The following is a 24,558-nucleotide window of genomic DNA, read 5'->3' as shown; positions in this document are numbered from 1 at the left end:
TTCAGAGCTACCATTGATTGCTTGCTGCTCATTAGATTGGAGTTGATGAATTGGTGTTCTGTGGTGCAAGAGCCACGTGTGGCCAATGAGCACCAGGCTAGTCTTAATCATGGCAATGTAGTAATGAATTACAAGAGGTTGATGTGATGTTGCTGTAAAGGGACCTTAAAAAGTTGCTGTAAAAATGCATAAAATGTATATATGGCAATGGCTAAACAAGTATCCTATTACTACAAAATATGCACTGCAGATGGAAGATATATATACTAAACATGTCAATGGCAAAAATTTGTGAGAAGCATTACTGCCCTGACAGCCCTTACAACCTGAGGACCTGGAGGCATGTGTTATGCAGAATACTATTGCAGCATCAGCATCTGGCAAGAGGATGCACTATGAATTTCTAGGGCTAACATGTAATACAGCATCATTCAAGAAATCTAGAACTGCTTTGGTATCAAAAAAATGGTTCTGCACCAAGAAACATTACCGGAGGGAGAGGTATATGCTGGCAGTGTGCTACAGGAAAGTTTCTTTTAGCTTCTGCTTCCCGACCCTCCAAGAGGACACGGATGACCGTCAGCCTCTCACCACATCTACCACAGATAGAAGATTCATTAACAGTCAGCACAAAATAATGGGTGCCATACATGTGTCCTATCCCGAGTTGAGAGAATAAGAAACTGGTGTTGAAATAATTTCTGCACAGCTAAGAAAGATAGTTGGTGGGCAAGTTCCAACATGCATGCATGACTGTTTCCCCCTGGCTCTGCCAGAAGATTCTGCCAATGCAAAAACTCACAGGCCCATATGAAAAACTTAATGACTGGCATGATGTATGCAGAGATACATTCTGCTTGTATGATAGTCGAGAAGTGTGCGTAACAAAAGGAGTCAATTTCAATTTTTTCCTGACAACGAAAATTGGGTATGCCTTTCACCAGTCGCCACCAATTTTGTCAGTGAATACTTTGAAGCTACCAATCTTTACCACAGAAAATTAATCCTGCAATTATTAAATGTGTAATCAGACATTTCCCAGTGTATCATTTTGTACATTAAGCTATCACTATATCAAGCTGATTTGCCATTTCCTTTAAGTTCAATATCTCCAGCCTCATGTTTCCATTCTGTAGCAGGTTGGTGCAGAAAAAATAGATTTCAGCAGAATAACAAAAATGGAGCAATGCTTCAAGAAATGTGCTAGGGCATCTTGAGCACATTCCAGGCACTCAACATGCAACATATGAAAATGACGCCTAAGACTGCAGGACATGATTCTGTGGCCACAAATCTGGCAGAAGTTTAAGCTGACCCACCATCAGTTCTAGCCAAGCACTGTAGACTGCATCAAATCTCCCAGTGATCTGGACAGTGGACTTTGAAGGAGAGCCTACAGGAAGAAGCCCTTGGGGGCAGGTCTGCTGATTGAGAGCCAGGAAAGGAGAAAGCAGTGCCGGGGACTGGTTTGCCACTGTAGCTGGATCTGGGAATGTAATTGCACAGCCTGTCTGCCGTGCTATTTGTTGCACATTGCAGCTGCCATGCCCCATAACAAAGCTATGGTGGTGAGGGGCAATCTCCGTGCTCAGAGTCACCAGGCCGACTTGAGTCTGCAAGAAAAAGAAAGTGCAAGAGCAGGTAAAGCATAGCTGTGATGCCTCGAGAGGGAGGTTTACCTTAGGCACAATGAATTATTCAATTCAGGCAGCCACTGAACACATTTTAACATAATTTGTTACATTTGAAAGAAGCACTCAGATTTAGAAAGCCAGAAGTGAGATCATTTGTAGGCCTGGACCAAGATAAACTAATTTTAATTATGCAGATCCTATTCATATATTGAAATCTAAGAAGCGAGGCTTTTGTGAAGCTGTTAAATAAAAGCCATGCAGCCGATTATATTCTGCAGTGTTTCACACCATAGCGATACCTTCCTGCCAGTGAAGACGGCAAGACAGAGGACCCCCCACCATCTGACCACACATTGTACCGTCTCTGAAATTGACCCCCTTTGATATGACAACACTGTATCCAGAGTCGGCACACCAGCTAGAGTGGGTCGAGCCTGGAGATAGTGCAACATCAAGCTGCACTTTATATTGTGAAAGACCCAAACCTTAGGAAAGTAGGTATAGAAAGGTTTGCTTACGTAAAGCAATTGTGCTCTTTATGAAATTTGTTGCAATGAGGATATTCAGGTATCGTTTGTTTTTATCACCGAGAAATTCCGTACAACAGCAGCCAGGACACCTCTAAAGGTCGCAAGGATGGTGGTGCTGTCCTGCATGCAAGCTATTCAGCAATACAGCAGCCCCCAGCCATGCTCAGAAAAGTCTGGGAGCGTCTGCCAAAAAAAGCTTTGCATTAAAATGAATTGATATATCCCTGAATTAACATGGCAATTTTGCACTTTTATAATTCAATATCTAATTCAAAATGCAAGCTCTGCAAACTGCACCTCACTAAACGTCTAAAATGAATTTAGCACTATGCGGTTTCATTAGCATTGTTACAATGAATTAGATCTTGTTTATAGGTGCAAAAGTGACTTAGGCCACTTAGGACAAGTGGTTGAAAGACAAGGAAGCAAAATACAGGACATTTTTTTAGAATACAGCTTTTCAGGAAGATGCCATATAGATTATATACACACGCCAGGGCCGCACCCAGAACTTGGCAGCCCAAAATTTGAAAAAAAAAATTTAATGGAGAACCAAATGCGTTCGGCACCCTGATGCCGTGTTCATGTGCATTGGCAAATTTTTCCTTGCTTCATACTTCCGCATACCGCTACTAGATGGCGGGCGCTGTGTGTTAACCCCTGATGCAATGGAACATCTGGGGATCCAGGGCGTGCACAAGACAAGGTTGCACCAGCACCATTTTGAAGAAAAGGTTTGGTCCCATGTAAGGGCTACACCTCACCAAAGTTGAGAAAGAAAATTCTGCACAACCAAAAATAATTGTTTTATAATATCTGAGAGAGACACAAAGGGTTAAAGAATAAATTTCTATTTGATTTTTTTTTTTAATTTGCTACTTTCAATTTTTATGAAATACTTTAAGGCCAAAATAAAAATTGTGTAACCACCACTCAAAAAAACTTACCTAGCTGTAAATGCCACAAATTCAATTCAAACCATATGAGTGCACCTTACGAGAAAATTTCATGTTTATTCAGCAAGAATAACTAGCTGGTGCAGAACTAAAGGTTTTACTCAGTACATTTCATGCAAGAAATGCCCTTTTAATGCTGTATGCAGAAAAAATACGACAACTACATTTGAATTACAAGCTCAATACAAATGGCACACATTTTTGCTGTTGTAAACACGTACTCAGTAAAACACTTCATATAACATCACTTTATTCGAAGCTTTCCGACGCCAGTGAATACATTTTAGGCCAGCACCACTGCACCTTGAATCTCACTTGGTTAACAAGTGGGAAATTCACATAAGACCGAATAGTGCAGCATACGTGGTGACCCTTTATGAACCTGGTGAGGCAAAGAGCGCTGCCAAAGTCGCTCCATCACATGGCGGCAGCTCCTTAGGCCTACCTGAGGATGTGATAACCTATAGACAAGGCAGAGTAAAAATTCTGATAACATCCATGAGCAAATGTGAAGCTCCCATTATTGAGCACAGATGTCTTTAGTATATATTTTACAAGCTCCCGTGCTGTTGGAGTGCCTGTCCCACCCTACTACGGCTCTTTAGAGACCATCTGCTCTTGACAAACTACCATGTAACATGAAATACAGTTCCTGTCCCGATAATTTCTTTATAATGAGGGTTTGCTGTATCAGCTGCATATGTGATGCAGCAATCTAGTCGCATTCACTAATCAAATTCAACTGAAAAAATGCAGGTTTCTAAATAATGAAATCAAAAGTTGAACCCTTTGAGGCACTGTACGCAAGTATATATACCCAAATTGTGCATCAACAGCAAAAGTATTGATGAAAGTTATTTAAAATGTGTCGCATCTTGAAACAATTCTGATTGGAACTGAGCTACAAAGTCGAACAACATAAGCAAAATGTTTTAGTAAAACGAGTGGGAAGGTAGATGGTTGGGTATTTTTCCTCAGTATGTCGTATACAGACTTCACTTCTTTCATTACTTTTCATAATGTGTTGCATCAGGCATAATATTCAAGTGGCGAGATAGGTGCTTTTCAAGCCTGCTAGACATGAAATAGTTGATGCGATTTACTTGTATCTGATGTTCCTGTAGCGAGTTTTCACATGGAGTCCACATTCTGCAAGTTTGACAAAACTCTCTAAACAATTGAACAATCTTGATCTGTTTTGAAGCTGAACACATTTTACGATTCTGAAGATGGAAGAAATATAGTGAAAGTAAGTTTTAAAGCAACGGAATTATTTGGCACCTGAAAGGGTTATTCAAATGATGTCAAGTGAATTGTTGGAATCGCGGCCATAACTATCCCACCTCAATGCATGAGCAACTATTTCCAAAAGAATTGCAATTTGTGTAGCTGCAGCAACACGTGACAACTGAGATCCAGTTGATTAAAAAACTAAAAACACATCTCAGTTTTTTTTTAGAATATATAGCATGTAACCCGGCACAAATGTGTTGAGGTAATTTACCAAGCTTGATCTCTGAATGGCCAGTGTGGTAGGAACATTACAAACATGGCTAGCATGTAAGGCTACTTTCCCCACACAAATACATTTCCCATGCTGTGCTAGTCACATGCACATCCCTGGGACATGAATTGATCAGCCTTCGTGCAAGAGCATAGAGCTCTCAACTGCTGAGTGCTCCACTACAGAAAGTGCACCACATGCACATAACTGTCATACAAGAAAGAAATACGAGTGTTGCATCTTGGATGCTGTGCTGTTAACAGTTCTCTTCACTATAACAGGTGAAAACTATAGATACCCTGCCGAGTCAGTCAGACAATGGCAAGTATTGCTACAACAGTAGTTAAAATGTTGAAACAGATTGATGCGCATGTCCATCTGTCCATTCTTTTTGTTACACAATCGTCAGGTCAACCCTTCATTCTTGTGTTGTGTCTAAGGCTTCAACCTCACCATATGGCAAAGAAAAATGAAACTGATAACCAAAGCCACTAGAGATTTAACTGGTGTCTGTGGCAATGATGGGAGCCCAGCACACTAACCATGACATTATCATGCATCTTTGGCACTTGAGTTTCGTGCACCACACTGGCAAAGTGCATAATGGTGGCATTTGTGCATGCATTTTGAAGGTCACAGCAGGCAACACTATGGTGGACAAAGACAATGTGTGCATTGCAAAGATTTGCTTGAGAAGGCAGCGCAGCGCCACTGCAAGAGCCCACTGCTGTAGCAGTAAACGAGTGCAAAGCCAGAGGAATTGCTTAAGTGTGCCAATATTTTGCAGGAGAAAACTAATTTTTTTTTTACAAAAATTCTTACCCACTAGGTCACCTTTGAACCACGAACTATGTAAATAACAAGAAATTTACTAAAGCTGCCAAAACATGCCATCAAGGCAGTTGGACAGCACACATTTCAGCCATTTGTGGCAATAATTAAAGCAATTCAAAATCAAGCTGCACAATCGAATCCAATTTCAATACAAATAGAGCCGCATGTTTAGTTTCCTGGAATTACACCAGAATGGTAGTCGTAACTCAAAGCTTCACCTTTCACTTCAGCTGCTAAGTAATCGTCATGATGTAGCCCTCTTGTCATTATTAGTGGCGGGCATACTTATGAAACAGACGCTCCCCCTACACCTAGAAACATTGCACATGTCATACAGATTACCCAATCATCTTAGCTTCTCGCACATCTATGGTAAAACTGAAGCATTTAACTCATTTGCAATTCCACGGGCCATTCGTCTGTGGAACGGCCTCCCCGATAACAGTTGCGGAACTGACCACGAAAAATTCAGCCAGACAGCTCGCTTATTCCTTGTTAACCATTGCTATCACGCATTGTTTGGTTTTATTTTTCCTACTTTTTCCTTGCAATGTAATACGTTTGTTATAAACTTAACGAGTTCCCTTCTATTGTACTCGCACACAGCTGTATGTAGCCAATATGTTTCTAATTTTTAGGCTGTGAACTTGGCTAGAGTTTTTTTTTTTTTCCTTTACCTTCATACTGTCAAGATTGTATGTGCTTACTTGATTCTATGCCCCCTTACTCAATGCCCCATGTAGGGGCCTTGTAAAGAATTTCACAAATAAATTAATTGTTTCTTTGAGGAGGTTACATTTGCTTTAACAAGTGCTACCCAACGTTTAGTGGCACCCCAGTGAAATATGCATTCTTTTTGGGGAGTATGGCAAAGCAGCAGACAATTGCAAACGTTAGAGCATTTTAAGCAGGAAGCAAGACAGCTCAGATTATGTCGCAGTTCTGGAGATGGAGGCTTTGGCAGCCAAGAGAATTCTGCAATCTTTCCTGCCAACCGACCCTTGCAAGAACACTAAATGTGCAAAAGGGGGGGGGGGGGGGGGTCTTACTATGCTTCTGTGCATAACAAAAAGCAGAAAGCCTGGTTAAGGGTTACTAATGAGAAAAATTGAGCCATTGTATGGTAGATGACATTTAGAACTCAGGGTTTATTTTCAGTGGGCAAATTTTAAGAAAACAGCTCAAGACCAATGTTTAACGACGCCAGCCTGTTGGACTTCCACAAAAATGGAACGATTTGTCAAACAAGAGGAGATGCACACCTAGGGCTGCTATAATGCAAGGATTACTTTCGCTCAATTCTTTTCTTACCCACCACTGACAACCAACTGGTCTTGGAGATAATGTAGCAGGAATGCTGCTCAAACCTCTGAAGAAACAAAAAAGGGGGGGAAAGTGGAATAGAAATGTTATATTATCCTGGCCCAGCAGCATAAAAAAAAGGGGGGGGGGGGGGGGGCAAACTTCAGAGATTCCTCTGGCTCTGAATTCATTTACTGTGGCAGCAGCAGGGTCTCTCAGCTGACAATGCTATCTTCTCAAGTACTTGGCAATGCACATAACACGATCCTTGTCCAGTGGAGTATTGCCTGATGTAGCCTATGAAACACATTGACAAACATCACCACTCAGTCTGTGTAGGGCCCAAAACCCTGCGAAAGTTACCAAGTGCTGAATCTGTGCAATAAAGCTGTCATTAAAACAATATAATGAAAACAGACAATGAAGCCAGAGAAAGCATTTGGGAAATAAATTGATATAATTAACCAAAATGTAGAAATTACCAAGTGGACAAAAAGAACTTGCCACAGGTGGGAGCCAAACCCACATTTTCTGCATTACGTGTGCTTTACCAATTCAGCCACTGTGTGGTCATTCTCCCATCGACTTTCTTGGATACTAGATATATGTAGATCAGCCCTGGGAGCGTTAGCCAGTGCCCCTTGTATTGTTTTGACCCCAAGCGTCGCATATTATGAGAGCTTCAGAGCAGGCCAATAAACAGAACTGGTCAATACACCCTCATATGCTACCCTTGGTGACGTGAAGGCTTTCATGCCATGCCTTCAGAAACTGAAGACCATAGTTCCTCGAGGTAGCATTGTACGAAGCTATGATGGGCATGGATCATTATGCTAAATCCTTCTAATAACAGGAAGCACTGCACCAAGGGGCCAGGTGCATGTGCACCATGGCAGCTATGTTAACGTAGCAAGGTCATGCGGAGATCAGTTTAGTAGATCTGGCCATTGAATCTAAAGGCCTTAGAAAAAAAATTGATGTAGTTGAATGCTTTTACACCAATGCCATCCCCTGCACTGCACAGAATTGCAGTCACTATTCACAGACCTGCATTATGGTGGGCTAGTGCACACACCTATTGCCATGGTGTAATTGGGTTTTCAGCAAAGTTCAGACATCTGGTGGCTATGCTTGTCACATAAGGTAGGAAAATGTGGGATTGAAATATTCCATTACGTTCAGAGCATGGCACGAAATATAACACCTTTCTCAAGCTGGCTCTCAAAGCTCCTTACATTACATTTGTGCAAATACAGTAACTTAGGTCATCTTAACTTATCTCTTCAGTGCATCTTTATTAGGCATCCTTGTAGCTTAGGCACTTTGCTACTTACCTTGTGACACTGCAAAGAGGAACAGTCTCAAAGTACTCTTCCCATGGTTTTGTATAAACCAAGAGATGCATATCAGGAAGAAAATATAGAAAACTTATTTATCTGCCCAAACAACCTCATTACAAAGAATTTTTCTAATATTTGCTCCACAGTGTTTTGTGCACATAGCAATGCATCTAAAGAACCAGGATGCCTAGGAGGGCAGACACCTGTTACTTGCATTTTTAATGTGTGTAAAAATTAGCAGCAAACCATTTCAAGAAACTACATAGCGGAGAGTAAACTGCGACAGGTTGTTTTTTGCTCTTATTATATTGAAGGCTTATAAAAGTAGTAGAGCTCAGTAGCGAGTTAACTTTTCTTACCAGACCATAGAAGGAGAAATTAAAGATTATGAAATGGTACGCACCCGAGATCCACCAGTGAGGTATTCCACAAGAACAAAAAGTCCTTGACGTAGGCGGTCAGCATAGCGACGGCTGCCCTTCACCACGACCAAGGTGAGAGCAGCATGCAAAGGGCGAAAAGAAACTGTGATGCCATGGCTTTTGAGAATGCCTTGCAATGCCATAGAAGAAGGGTCCAGTGCAGATGGTACGGCCAGGCTCAGGGGCAGCTCAAATGACACTACCATCGGCAGAAGTTCCTGCATGAAGGACACATACTATTCGACAGACACTTTAAAGAACCCCGATAATGAGTCAGACTGCTGCAAATAGACTTGTTCAACCGACTTCACCATGAATGCAAAAACAGCACAAGAAACAAAGGCAGAATTCATGCTGTGCCCGTGCTTTCTGCCTTTTGTCCTGGTCTTGCTCAAACATAATGGTAATTAAATACATGAAAAATACAAGATATTTCATAGTTCAAGCTGTGTCAATAGTGCACTGCACGATTGCCTGCAAGATTTGCAGCATACTACGTAGTTCTCGAAGCCCATTTTTTTTCTTCCCCTATGCTTGGAGTTGCTCTACGCAACAGTAAGCATGTTTTCACAGAATCTCCAAAGCCAATACACAGAGGTCATGAAGCCAAGAGCAAGAATATAGTTCAAAACTGATTATCAGCAACATCACGAAGGCCGGGCAAATGGGCCACAGTTGAACTGCAGAGGAAACACTGAGAAAAATTGATGCAGAAACAAAGCACATGTGTTGTTTCTCATAAGTGCATTTCTGTTACTGTTTCAACACTTGCATGCATTCTTTTAAAATCTAACCTTAACCTTAACCTTAACCTTAATCTAACCTAAATACCTGCAGTGCTCAGTGGTATTCACCACCATGTGCACAGCTGCTGACTATATAGCAAAACTGAACCGTAGCAGAGGTAGTTTTCAGAGAATATCTGTTTCACTAGTCGACCGATTTGGAGACTCCCACTATTTAAAAGTGAACACAGAGCTAGCAGAAGTTTTAGAAGGGCGAAAGTCAAAATGAATGACATCACATTTTTGGTGGAAATTTTGCCTCTGGTAGGTGGCAAAGCACGAGGACAAAAATCCTAAATTCTAAATTATGCTGATCCCCCCAACTTCTGTGTGGATGTGCACAAGTTGCAGCGAGCTTGTTTGAGGGCACAGCTTTCTGGTGCGGGTATGTATGTAGTCATCTGGCATTTTTCACATTTGGTGCACTATTTTGTCAATAAAAATAAGTAAGCACGCAATTATACAATGCAATGTTTTTAACAATACTAAATTCAAGCTTTGACATTTCGAACTTTAATTCCCAAGTTCAAGAATTGAATAATTAGTCAATGAAAAATTACTGCCATGTGCTCAACTCAATGGAACGATATGTACTTGGTTCTGTTAAGGTAAAATGATATACATTTTTTAAAGGTACATAATGTGTACATACTTTTTTGTTCTTGTTTTTTTGCACTGCCCTGTTTTGTGTTCCAGATAAAGCAAATTATTCTCTGCATCAAATACACTAAACTTACCGACTGACACACATTTAAGATAACTCGCTCATAATGAACTGGACATTCGATATTATAGAACTTTGAGTGGCCGATGCCAGCACAACACGGCCACTTGCATGCTGCATTCAGGGGGTCCTTTTATTTAATTTTAGTATTTTTTATGTGCTTTCTTTTGCTAAGCATGCATGCGAGGATGCTTGGAAGCATACCATCAGCATATTGGAAGCATACCGAAGGAAAGTCCTATCAAGTCATGTGCACACTTTGCTGCTTTGCTTACACGTGTTGCTGCGAGAGTTGGGCAGCTGGAGTGTGTTAATGCACTTGCGCAGCTTGTTCTTTTTGACAACTCAGTTTGGTAAGGGGCTTGTAGAGGCAAGTAGTGCTTTTCCCAAGATGACAGCAAAGTAGTAGTAAGCCTTGGCACACTCCGAGAAGGCAAGATGACCATTTGTTATTGAGTGGTATAAGTCGGACAAGTGTTTTTAAGGGTAGCCATCTCTTTCTATGTCCTATATTTTCAATAGCAACACATGGATGATGAATTGGCTATGAGCAGGCCCAAGATTTGCTTGATGTTGGACAACTGTACTACCCACCTCTGTAGTGCTTTGCTTAGAAACGTTAAACTGTGCTTCTCCACCGAGATACATCCTATATAAGGAATGCATCACAAAATCGCATTCAGGTTTGTTATTGGCAAGTTTGATGACTATATTTAATCACTATATATATTTATTAGAACATAAGCCTGTTCATTATAACCAGCTATGACTATAGGAAAAAATGGGCAGGAAAAGATGTGCACAAGAAAAGCACAGAGAGGAGTGCTCATTCTTTTTTTGCCTATATGTTAACCAAATCATGCATCACATAAACCACTGTAGAGCATTATTTGTGCTTGTGCATAACGGGTTGTATGTTAATTCATTCCATTCAGTAAAAGCAATATAACCTTGCTATTTACACAACTTGTACAGCTCTGCTGAAAAATTTCCATGTCTGAAAGTGTATAAAGCAGCATGAATGTAATGAAGGGAAAAACTGAGGTGTGAATAAAACATTACAAGTGAGATCCAGTGTTGCATAGCAAACAGACTATCCACTGCCTTCTGCTTAGCTGCTCCTTTCACCTAAATGTGGTGCCGACTATAAGAGAAGTCTCGCACCTTTGCCAACATTGCCCTCCAGCTGCAATTGCACTAGTGGGCATAGCGGGTGTGATGTCCAATGATGACATGTGGACATCACATGTGATGACTTTATTAGCAACAGTTAAGACATAACACACCACCGAGTAAAAGTTCTTATTTTGTGGCTTTTACCTTCCGCATCAGTGCGAACGCAAAACCGTCACACATGCAAGCTGTGTTAAATCTGCGTCTGTTCCGAGGAACCAAACGCACTGTAAATGCTGCCGGACTACTTGGTGCAGTAACAACTGCAGCAGCCACGCAACCGTAGCTTTCCCCTCATAGCCACAGAAAGTTGTCCACGAGTATATAAATTACTGTTTGAAAGATACTTGCCCGAATTTGATTCCTTGCACTCTCCACACCACTGGGTTGGCCAGCAATGGAGACCTGAAAGAATAGATCCAAACGTATAGATGTTCAAAGACCTTCTACAGAAATAGATTAAGGTATTTCACCCCCTTCCCTGCATAGAATATTGTAAACTAAATTCATACATTCGAGTTACTGATCCATTTATGTACTACCAAACAGGTAGAATTGCATACCAAGAAGGGGAGCTACCAGTTGCAGAGGGCATGTGAGCATTCACTAAACCCTGAAGGCCCTTTACAAATTGCTCACAAGCATTGAACAGTCAAAAGTGATCAAATTCCTCGATGTAACACCAAACATCACTACCCATACTCTGCCAAAACCTTTACCAATATTGAAATATGAAGAAATATCACCAGTAAAAAATGTAACAATGTTGATACAGCAAAAGTATAAGACTTCTTTTTGATATTTGATCCCAAAGAGTAGCCCATTGCCTGAAAGAAAAAGAAACGTCCACAGCCACAACTCTGCTCAGTTTGAAAGAAAAAGCCTGAAGGATATGCATGTGCACCTCCAACATAGGCAAATCCTGATGGGGTCTAGCAAATGGCATTTTTCCGAGTATGTAGAACAATGCACAACAGCCAAGCCACTGGAACAGGTAAAATGGGGGATTTGCCATTTCCCCTTCATGTTACTGCAGCATTAAATCACCAACTCTAAAGGGTGGAAGGCTGACAAACAAAGATTGAAGTACAGTGTGTGTGTGCTAGCAATACTGAGCAGCAACAGAGCTTTCTGCACCTTGCTTGGATCTTGTGTGCTTCTGGAGAGTGGTTTTCATGGTACAGCTCTCCAAGTTTTAATCTCATGGGAGTGGCAACCAACAAAAGCGAGCGCGATGTCACAGTCGCGGTCTGCAATTGCAGTCTGCTATCGCCCCCCGGGTAACGAACCGACCTTTGTAGCAGAATTTCCCCGAAACATTGTGTTCGGTAACTGAATTACATTACCACTGTCCAATATTACTGTTTGGTATATTTAACTTTCCCACAATAAACAACTTGAAATCGGCAACTTCGCAACACAGTACCAAAAGGGATTTTGTCAACTCGTGCCTAACCTTTGGATTAACGCAACTTGTCACTGAATCCACACGGCAAAGCTTCAATTCTAACATACTCTCTCATTTTCGCCTCTGATCTTAACAAAGGATATGCAATGGTGCATTTACCTGGTCGTCGTGGCCATTCCATAATCCATGCAACATACTCCTGTCAGCTTACACAAATTACAAAGATAACCAAAGTAATCAGACTGCACGACAAAGAATTGTTGGGCAATTAACTTGGCAATTGCCCATTTTACTGCTTCATTTCATACCGATTTCTCTATTCGTTCTGTTGACACTTAACTGGGTCATTTTCAGAAACGAGATGCTCGATGGGTGAAAAATACGTACCCATTATCACCCTAACAGAAAAACATTCATCCCGTTATCACCCAAACAGAAAAACATTCATCCCTGTAGTTTAACGTCAAGTTTAACGTCAAGCGTCTTAATAAAAAGAAAAGGCTTTTTCGCTCAACTAAATGGTGTAACGCATGTACATTGAATAAATATTACATTGCAGAAAAAGAATTTGAAACTCTAGCCACCAACAAGGTGTCTACGAAATTGACATTTCCAAATTGCCCGAGGTTTCCAGGTTTTCCCCCCGAGTGCCTTTGAAAAATTCCTTGTTACACGGAACATTGTTTTACGTCAAGACAGGCTGACAGCGTCACCCGATGCTGTCACTCTAGTAAGCATGCTAAAAAATGACAATCCAGTTTTAATAGCAAGGAATTTATTTGATTAAAAATAATATGAAGTGAGGGGTTAGGAAAATGCACAGCGAATAAAATATGTTAGAAAAAGAAATTGTAACCCATTGCAAATCGAGTGGAACATTCTCAAACACTGATAAAAAGGAGATGCATACATAAGCAAATGTTTTCGGATATCCACTTCAGTCCCGGATTATGATCGACTCTGCATACATATGTGTGAAACAGAGGATGTGCTTGACACTCCACTGAAAGCAACTCAGGGTGACAGAATGACTGATTATTTTATGATGAGTCATAAGTACGGAGGAACTAAATATTGCAATATTGTAAAGTTAGTCATGCTACATTTCTTCATAAAAAGGATAAAAGGGCCCCTGAAACGGTTGGGGCAAATTTTGTAGACGCGTAGGGCACAACTTAAGTAGAACATTCGCACCACAATTTAGGTGAAGCGTCACGTATTAATGGAGCTACAAGCGATTAGAAGTTACCCTCCTCCCTAGCCATGCTTTTCCTCCTCAACTCGTTCGCCGAGTGGTCGGGGTTAAGCTCCGCCTTCAGCGATTCTCCATCACGATGCGACGTCACATCGTCCACTTCCGGTTGTTTTGGAGCCCGACCCCGCCTGCGCGAAACCTCTCCGCTAGCCGCTTGGCCGTCGACCTCAAGCGAGAGCTATCGAAGCAGCGTGCGTTGAGAGCATTCTGCCGTAGCGCCGAACGTGTCTGGTATTCTGGTAACCGCAGGCAAGCTGGTCATTTCGGCAAATGGCTGGAGGCATAAACTCAAGCTGATGAAGGAACTTTAGCGTAAACGTACGCGAGTGGCCTGATCGGTCTGCACGGTCCAGCCACACAAAGCGCTAATATTGCTCTAACGAAGTGTAAAGCATTTTAAACGTTTATAAAAACAACGTGTTTATGATTACACTCCTGCGAAAAACGCACACCAGCAGTAAAGAAGAATACACTTCGCTACTGCTGCTGTGTATGGTTGAGCTCTGTGCCACCAGGTGGCTGCACCATGCAGACCGTTCACATCTGTGCTTCTGCTCATTCCGTTACGGCACAGTCAAGCGGCCAGACCCTGTCCCCCTGCGCTTGCGTTTGCCCTAATACCGGACTCGCGAAAAGCTATTGCGTTAGTAATCTTCCGGTGTAAAGTGACGGACACAAACGCGCAAATCCTGGCGCCGATCGGATAGCGGCAGTCCGATGCGCCAAGCTAGTTCGCTCGTATGCTGCCTTGCAGAGGGAGACGATGTCGCAGCTTGACATGCTACCAATCGCTACCTTTGCAGTCCACAAGGCAACAAAGTCGAATCGTAGTGCTCGCAAAAAGACAGACCGACTGACCGCGGAGTTCTCGTCAAAATGGAGTACGTTGTAACACAAGCAGACGACACTTGCTGTGTGCCGGAAGTGCTCAAGTGTACTGAAAAATTGTTCTTGTGCATTCTCTATGTTACTTTCTTTTTACAAAAACAAATGAACTAACATTCCAACTATTACTAACATTTGTTTACCACAAAGTTGGAAAAATTATCGATCACGCGCCCTGGTCAGCCAATCGGATAGCTCACCCCACTGACGTCATATGGGCGATTTCCGTCATATGGGTAGGGGCGGCTTAAAATTCCGCTGAGCATTGTGCTGCGATCAGCAGCAATGTACATTTTTAAAACCTTATAATAAATTGCACGCTTTACGCGGAGCACTTAGATGTGTCAATTAATGATCAGAAGGACCTACTCTAACGACTCAGTACGTTTGTAGATCGTTTCAGGGTCCCTTTAAATCTCCCGCTCAAATTACATGCACTAGTTATTCATTAGCCTCAAACATTTCAAGAAGGAAAAAAATATATATTTCAAGGTTGCTGCCGACATGCCCCACATCAAGCGTCATGTAAAACATGGTAGTGCCTCAACCAAAGTGATGCTCTGTAACAATACATATCAGAAGCAAAATGGAAGTAATTTAGGTTATCAGAATTTGCTGTAAGCTTAATGTTTTGTTCTTATCACTGCACTGAAATGGCAAAAATAGGTCGCGTCTACAAATGTGGACACTGACTGATGGTAATATGAGCTATTTTTATCAATTTGTAGCAAGCTCATTGGTGTGAGGCCCGAACTTTGTCACAAACGAGATTCGCAACAGCTGGTGCATAAACTTCAACTCCTCACATGCTCTCAGCCTGCGCACAATGCCTCAGTGTTCCATTTCACTGCTTTAAAGAGTCCATTTCGGTTCGGAAGAGGGACATCTGCATTCCGGCATCAGCGAACACTTTTTTTTGAGCTCAAGCTCCTTGAAAGAAGTGGCGGCAGGCTTCCTTTCCTATTCATTTCTCAATGCGTAGGTCCTTTCTGTTCTCGTTCTCCTTCCCCCACGCGTTCGCCCCACTGACCAATTGAAGCATCCTCTTCGTCAGCTGTGCAGAGACCGTCCGATTTTTCGGCCTCGCTAAGGGCCGCGAAAAAGTAAAATCGGCCAGTCCGAAAAATGAATGCATGTTATTACTGCCATTAAAGGCTCAAATCACCACAGGCAAATCCGAAAAGGCCTAGGGAAATACACCATATACAGTTTCGAAGTATCATCCGTTGAATCATTAATACCTTGGCATAACCTTTTTAACTACCCTAATATGGTCACATCATGTCTTTAAAATAGCGAATGCCGCGAACCAAACTGTTTTCTACGCGAGAACCTAAGACTCGCTCCCCCCCCTTCTTTCCTGCCTCCACCACAGCGGATACTCGTGAACCACTAAAGGCTTATGCCTTAAAATTATTAGCTTATCACATATGTACGCCGCATTAATCACAGAAGAGCAGTGTATCCTACCCCTGTGCAGACTACCTCCCATCTATGCTCATTTTTTTTTTCAACAGCAAGGGACTGGAACGGTCTGCCTGCCAATGCCACGCACCACTTCGACTCCGACGCGCAGCAATTCTAGGCTGTTCTCAAATCTGTTTTGTTAAACTTTGCCCATTCTTCAGGTAATACCCCATCTCTGGGGCCTTTGAGGTATAAGAAATCAATAGAGTACACCTGTGAAAAGTAGCAGGTTAGGGACATGTGCATGAAGTGTCAAGATATTTGCTAGGCTATTCCACTCAGCCCAAAATAGGCCCTGCTGCTTATCAGCTCACCTCTCACCTGCAATTACTTATTGTAACCAGTGCATGTGTGCAAGAGCCACAGAAGACTACTCCAATGTAGCAGATGGGAGTTGAATAGTGCTTGCACTAGAAGTAGACAAGCAGAGGCTATGTTGAGCTGAGTGAAATAGCCTAGCAGGCAATGCTTGAACAGGAGGACACCATGTGCACGTGCTTACCCTCACTGTAACAGTACTCGTGATATGGCACCAACTGTCATGCCGGTTGCAATCTTATGTGCACAAACAGCTGTGGCAGTGCATTTTGCTGGGTTTGCTGCAGGTCTTCCCTGCCAACAACTATGACAATGGGTTTCATGGGCAACTTCATAAGATGTGTGGGAGCTGAAAACTTCAGTCTAAGTTTTCATGCAAAAAAAAAAAAGACCACTAGGAACATTCTTATTAGGAAAGTAATCTACTAGTGCATCGTTTTAAAGTATGATGCACCAGTTTAAAAGTAATGGTTCCACTATATGTGCAGGATGGAAACTCTTCACGATTAGATGGGCCTTCACCTTTTCGTATACCTGCCCAGATTTATGAACTCAAATTCGTAACCAATTATTTAGGCTATTGATTTCTCTGATCCCAAGTCAAACATGGAATGATAAATTGCCATGGTTTTTGCGTCAGCTATTTTACAGAGCTCATAGGGCTAAAATGAGAAGGCTAGTGAACGGAAAAATCTGAAGCCAATGATTGAGAACTGGCTAGTTCATAATACTCAGTTTATAGTAATGAAACACTACATGCGCACTGTTTAACTTTAAATTTTTTCATGTTTACTTAAGCATACTGGCACTGCAAGCACAAGAAACAAAGCATGGCTAAAAACCCTATTTTAATTGTGTCCATATACTTTCCCATCAGCACAGCACAAGCAGAGCTGAGCTCATGGGGCCCTCAACTTTTGTACCCCTATTTTTTGAAGTGCTAGAATAGTGCATCTCAGTTCTTAGTCTTCCTTAAGTGAGTATTTACACTAAATTTGCTTCTAAAGTGATCATATCTTTGCCTCTTCCCACCATTTTTCAGGTACTGGCTGTCTTGTTAAGTAGACACTAGGCAACTACCCACTAGTCTTACCTCTACGTGACACTAAGGCCCCATAGATAGAGCCACAATGATGTCAGTGCTTTCGGTTTCCTGTGGTGCGGTACGTCCATAGAGACTTTGCATTGGGGATGGCAAGCACCGAGGAGCAAGGCACACACTTGCTCTAGCAGCACAAAATGGAACAGTTAATATGCAGCAGAGGATTGCGTGAAACAAGTGCACACTCACTCAAACAAGTTCCACCCTTTGACCACGCACAAAGTCCTTAGACATTGTCACACAATAAGCCATTGTGAAGGAAGAAATGGAAGCCATCTCCATTTGAAGCAAAAGAAGATTAAATGAATGTTTGGCTCCTTGGCCCAAGTATGCAATGAGAGTGGGAGAGCAAGAGATGAGCAATGAGAGCTGGCCTGCTACCATATTGCCAAGAACATGTTAATTACCCTGCATAGAGGGGCTCTTCATTTTCAGTACTTGGTAGGATCATACCATTGAGCACTTGCTACGATCAAACACCCAAAGAAAACTACCTTATTGCAAAAAAAACTGACTTTTCTTTGCTAATTTGAAGTCTTGCGATGCTTAGTGCCTGAAGCACTTAGCACAAATACGAGTTTCTCTTGTCATGGAGCAGACAATGATATCTACATATACATTGCAATATTTTTCAACTAATTTGCTCAGCGTTTCATTTATCTTTTGAAACCACGACCCAGAATTCTTCTAGCCATATGGTAACAGATTGTACTAATAGGTTTTTAATGGTGTGACAAATGCCACAATTTTTAGTTTCTTCTTTTAGTGGGACTTGCCAGCACCCTTTGTGCAAGTCTATAGACAACCATTCACATCCTCCATTCTAATGAATGATGCCAGCTATCCAAGGCATCAGGTATGGAGATAGATTGGTCTGCTTCTTTATCCTTCGATAACCAGTACACGGTCGGAATGATCCATCTGCCTTTGGTACAATAGTAATAGGGGGCAAGCAAAAAAAATGACGTCGATGGCCTAATGATCCCTGCCTCTAACAAGCCTTGAAGTTCTTGCCTTAACTGTACTTTCTTTTCATGACAGGCTACACAGCTTTTTTTCCGACTGTGCTGTTGCGCAACTGCAACAGCACCTCAATCCCTGTTGTAGCCTTCAGGATATGGCCCAATACATATTTGCTCGGGGAACTTCAATGGCACATCTTCCGTACCTGATGGCTTTCTTTGGTAGGGCATTTTGGTCAAACATGCATCTTTCTCAGGTTGTCCAATGGTTACCTCGTCATTCCATAGTATGTTTGTCGTCACGCTCCTTCTGTAAGGCCGTGATAAAAGAAAGGTGAAGTTCACCGCTCACATGAGTGCTTCCACCTTGAACTTCTGACCTCCAAACTGCAGAGCTGCTCTCCAACTAACATAACGAATAGGTTTCTCGGAAATGATGCTGGTGGGGTCCACTAGTTTAAGCTCATGGATGCACCAGTGTCAACCAATGTTGACATGTTAAGGTTGTTTACAAGCGTCAACACTGTCAGAATGCCTGATTTAACGAAGAACAGTTTATTCAGCATATTCGCGAAGTTCCATGGTGCCTTGACTTTGGGAGGTACTACTAGTTATGAAGTACCGAAGCTCGTGTGTATTTGTCGCTCGGTCCAAGTTGCGACTCTTGTCTCCTTTGATGGCACATTCAAATAGGGTCATAACATACGCCAGTGATTGAAGCGATTTGTCCTTTGTGCTTGATGACCTAGCTAGAATTTGTTTCTGGAACTCTGGTCATGCTGTGTATAGAGAGGATGATAACAGACGATTCTGGAAGTTTCAGCTCAGCTGTACAACTTAAATGCCACTTTTCCAACACGCATTCCTCAATGTTTATTGCTTTGTCTAGAATGTGGCATTATTCTAAAGCTGCATGGGATTCTTTTTGAATGCTCGAGATAAACTTCTTTCACTTGTTCCAGCATTCATTCAACTGAACTTAACCAAAGGTCATGCCATTTTCACAACTTGCCAGAAAGAAATGCCCGCATATTCTGCATGCGACCTTCGCCGGTCAGCTATTGCTTCATGGAGCAAGCGTACTCCTAAAAATAAAGTCGGGTATGTACACCGGACGAATTTCCATCGAATAATTATGGTTTTAGGAAGGGCTGTTCTGTTTCTTGTAGATCTTGTTAGCATAACAAGATCTACCAGCTGCTGCTTTATCTGGCGTTTCTGAAAGTGTGTTCATAACACTTATAGCATGGTCTGGTGGTGTTATTGCAGGTCAAGTTTCACGGGCTGAATTGGGTCTTTTAAAAGAAGTTTCAGACTTGTTCATTGCAGGCAGGAACAGTACCTTCAGCGACGAGGGTCGCCAACCATAAACCCAGAGGCACTTGCAACGCTCAGAACAACATCAGGTGCGGCAACGTCCTCCGGTGTCTTGACATGTTAGTCGCTTGTTTTGCAGCCCTCGATAGTGGTTAGTCCCTTGTGGGTTGTGATGTTCATCTTCTACACAGGTTCCCATTTTCGATTGCGCCAATGTAGAGATTTCACTAGGATACTGTAGGTAGAAACCATTTATTACTACATTCTTCCTAACCTCGTCTTCTTTGTTACCACGCTGACGATGTGAATTGCCACATACGATATGGATAGAACACCTAGCTTAACAGAATTGATAAAAGAGAAAACCTTGAACATGTCCACTCTAGCAATGGAATACATAAAATATTAGCACTGCAAATAATTTAAGAATTATTTTTGCTTTAGAAAGATGTGTGGTAGCAGCTAGTCACACAACACGCAAAATGTTTGTAAATAAGCAGGTTATTTTCAGAACGTGTATAGTACTTGAATTCAGTGAACAAAAATATCGGTTTACTGTTTATTAGCCTACAGCGACGTTTTGATAGAGATACATTCAGGTGGTTCTGTGAGGAAAGCATTACTTGCAATATCGTATACGATACATCATGCAGTAGAGGGCAGATTTATTTTCGCACAAAAGAACAAATTAAAAAAATAATGTTTGAACAGGCTATACTCTTCCTTAACACCATTATTATGGGTGCAGAATATGTTAAATGAAAATATCAGCAGTGTTTAGGAAGACGACAGTGCAGGGCCTGCCACATTCCAAGAGCTAATAACAGCAGCAACAAATGACTCCTAAGAGGAAGATTTTCTTTCAGCTTCAATTAAACTCCTAAAGACTGAAAAGTGAAAATTAAAATGAGCTTATAAATGATCCCGCCTAGATATTCAAGCCATCAATGAGCCAGTCAAGGGCGACATAAAATTTGCATTAAACTTGTACGAGATCGAGCTGCGAATACTCCATGTCTAAAGCAATGTTAAAGCTGGGTATCGAACTGACTGAAGAGGACAAAAAGCTTATTTTTGCATAAAGTCGAGTCGCAAGTGCATTGCCAGCACTTTTATGTGTTTGAGCTGACATGGTTGAGCCACAAGCCTCCTGCGACTTTAGAAATGTCAGCGCTGTTCGCACAGTTTTCTACGTACATGTAGTGCATTGGGAGGAAGGCATGTTAGTAATGCACTTGTGAATGCTTGAAATTGACGACAATCAAACACTTCATTAAGAAGCACTTCCTAGTTTGGTAGCTTTTGATCCCACTGATACATAAACTGAAGTGGGTGCGATGGAAATGAGGCGATACTTCTGAGGTGTGCTTCCGCAACTTGATTTTTAAGACAAAGCTTTCTTTGCTTGCTCTCTAGTTGCCGTTGATGCTTAACAAAAACAGGCATGATCTCCCTTCTTGGTATGTACCAATTGTCTGGAAAGAAAGGTGGGAGAAAAGGGGAACTAGAACAGTGCAAGTTAAAACTGCATGGCAAAAGTCTCCCAGGGGTACTCTACGAGATTGTCCAGGATTTTCCATGCTGTGGCTCCTCTTATGGCCTTGTCCGCTGGAAACTTGTGGGATGGAAAGTTGCAGGAAGCATGCTTATAATCTTGCGTCGGTGCTGGGTAAAGGCTCTGCACTTCCACATGAGGTGGAAAAAGTTCTCGCTTTATGGTATTGCACCTTGGGCATTGATCGAGAGGTTTCTTGTCCACAAGGACTAGAACTCGCCCCTTTGAGGAAAAAAATTCCAGGATCGCAGGTGTCAAAGCTGTGGCCATCCTTACACTCTAAGCACACTGGCAGCTTGGCTGTATTCCTGCAGGATACAATCCAAATCTTCTGGTAGCAAGTTTCCTGTTGCCACCATTCTACAGAGTGCTTGACGACCTTATTCCTCTTCATCTAATATGACCTCTGGCTATTACCGAGTCAATATATTAGGGCTGCACTTGAATGAGGGCCTTGTATGGGGGGTATTGTTCCTTTGCATGTTCTTTGGCAATGTCTCACGAATTAAACTGGCTTGTGTGCTGAATGTCGACCGAAAAAATTCGCTAGTGAGCACACCTGTGCATGCTCTGCATAAAACATTCAATCACTCCAAAAACCTTGGACATAAGATGTCAGCTCTTACAAATTTCTAAAGTACACAGATGCTTTTATGGAAGAAAGAAAATCAAAGCTGATGAATGTCATTCCATTTCCAATTTTGGCCTACACCCTTCCTAGACAGTTGGGTCTGTACATTGAGATGCCCCAACTTATACGTCATAGAATTTTGACCAATGAAGTAGTGCCATCTTGTAAAACAGCTCAAAAACAGACAAAGGGCTGAAAAATAGGGGACGTAGGTAAGTGCTCGTCTACCTCCCTATTTTTGAGTCCTTTGTTAGTGTTTTGCAATACAAGTGAATTTTGGCTCTGTCCATTTTTGTTCTGACGACCGGGGTGTAATGCACACTGCATGAACAACACAGAGAATACAGTTTACTTTTTTGCTCCATCAGATTATGATGTCATACTTCATACATGCACTACATGGGTTCCCCAGTGAACCTATCAAAGAATGAATACAAGGCAATGAAGATGATACCACTTAACGTGTCAAAACTTAATTCAGAAAAAAAATGCATAGAGGTATTCAATTTTTCAGTGCTATTTTATTTTCACATCCCTTTCATCAACATTGCAAAATTTTACAGCAGCTGCATTGGTCTGAAGTATCTATATATATATATATATATATATAAAAACACTTGAAAGCAAGAACATTTGATAAACTACAGCATATTATCAACTTACTTGAACACAGAATGAAGAAATTAAATGGAAACCAGTAGCAAGTTGCCCTATGCCTTAGCATGCAACATAATTTATGAATATATTCGAGAATTCATTTGCTGACAAAAATGTTAACGAATGCTTTAAGCACAGCTTTGCTTGAAAAATGTAAACCAGTTGCACTTTTCTTTCGGTGCTTACACTTGCAGCTGCTACATGAATACTTTGGGCAACTAAAGAGTCTAGATTTTTCTGCGAGTCGGACTATTCAAGCAGCTGTCTCATCTTCTAAATGCCATCGCAATGCAACTAGTATTTGTCTAGTGTCATTGCCCATCCTCTATTGTGCGTTTTGTTTCGTACCCATGAGACTACAATGGATCTAACTTGTCATTTTAATCTGACTGGAGTCTTGCCAATCTTAAAATTAGTCCTTTGCAGTCACTCCCCACCCAACTAATGTGCTTCCCTATGTTGGCAGGCTGGGCCACTGTCAAATTAAAAATTCATCATACCACCTTCATTCGAGTAGTGGATCATCTGTCATCCGAGTACGAAGCTAACGTCAAGGAATCTGAGGTCTTACGGCTGTATTCTCAAGCCATCCTTGACGTGGAAGCTCTTCCTCCACTCCACCAAGTTGAGCATAGCACCACCTAACGACCAAGGAAGGTGCTACGATTGTCAAGGATTGCCATGGTGTGTCAATATACCGCAGTGACCACATCTCTCAAAGGCCGGCACTGCCATGAACTTTGAGTCAAGGTAGAGTGGGTAGTGGAGGGACGTTCTAGATTACGGGGGTTAATTTTCCCTTGTCGCAAAGAAGGAAAAAGTGGGATGAAGGTGGACACCGATAGTTTTACCAGAGCCTGAGAGTTGCCTTTAACGTACACTAATCAGTGGAGTATACGACTACTAGGTCATGGTCCAACTGCTCCTGCTTTCCCATAGGGCAATGGGCACCATTAACCTGAAATTCTATTAGGGAAGCTATTCTTACAAAGTTACAAATACCATCACTCTGCCTCATGGTTATATTGCGCTCAGTTTTACACAGATGATATTAAGGAAGGACAGGCCGTGGACGGACGTAGCGCAAACTACCAACTGTTTAATACTCTTAAAAAACGCGCTTATATAAGTGTGTTCTTTAAGAGTATTAAACAGTTAAGCACGTTCTTTAAGAGTATTAAACAGTTGGTAGTTTGCGCTACGTCCGTCCACGTCCTGTCCTTCCTTCCTTAATATCATCTGTGTAAAACTGAGCGCAATATAACCATGAACGTTCCCCAACTAGCCCCCTTCATTGCTTTACTAAATCACTGCCTACTGCAGGCCCAACTAAAGCTTGAGCCTGAAGCTCCTAGGCTCGAGCCCAGGCCAAACCTATGTAAAACATACTTACCTGGCCCGAGTCCAGCCTGTGGGCCATGCCACGCAAAGCCTGGGCTTTCAGATAAGCTCAAGCCCATGCAGCACTCTAACATGGTATCAAGTGTCACTTGTAGTTTTTAAAACAAAATTGGTATGTGTTTTAGCCTGAATTTATCATTAATACTTTGTTGAAAAGGTATCCATGTGTATAAATCAACTGAACGACATGGCGCAGTTAAACCTCAATTTAATGAAGGCAATGACACCCGAGAATTTCATTAAATCAAGATCTTTAATGTGAAAAGCACAAAATACTCAAGCAAATGGGAAATATAAAGACAACAGACAATGAAGCCAAAGAAAGCATTGGGGAAATTAACTGTAGTTGAAATTAAAATGTAGAAAATGAAAAGGGAGATGAAAGTGCGCGAAAAG

General features: G+C 41.8%; 1 protein-coding gene across 5 annotated transcripts in view; it reads right to left on the bottom strand.

The window, feature by feature from the left end:
- BicC (protein bicaudal C) overlaps window positions 1-24,558 on the bottom strand; it is a 155,067-nt gene that overhangs the window by 80,749 nt on the left and 49,760 nt on the right. For all 5 annotated transcript variants that reach the window (XM_070523698.1, XM_070523716.1, XM_070523722.1 and 2 more), the window contains exons 6-8: window positions 11,556-11,609; window positions 8,504-8,740; window positions 1,320-1,613 (exon numbers count right to left, since the gene is read on the bottom strand). In XM_070523698.1, coding sequence (XP_070379799.1) covers window positions 1,320-1,613; window positions 8,504-8,740; window positions 11,556-11,609 — 585 coding nt within the window. The remainder of the gene's footprint in view (window positions 1-1,319; window positions 1,614-8,503; window positions 8,741-11,555; window positions 11,610-24,558) is intronic.

This window comes from Dermacentor albipictus, chromosome 1, assembly GCF_038994185.2.
Source record: "Dermacentor albipictus isolate Rhodes 1998 colony chromosome 1, USDA_Dalb.pri_finalv2, whole genome shotgun sequence".
Taxonomy (NCBI): Eukaryota; Metazoa; Arthropoda; class Arachnida; order Ixodida; family Ixodidae; genus Dermacentor; species Dermacentor albipictus.
The sequence above is the reverse complement of the archived record's forward strand: the minus strand, read 5'-3'. Positions and strand labels throughout refer to the sequence as shown.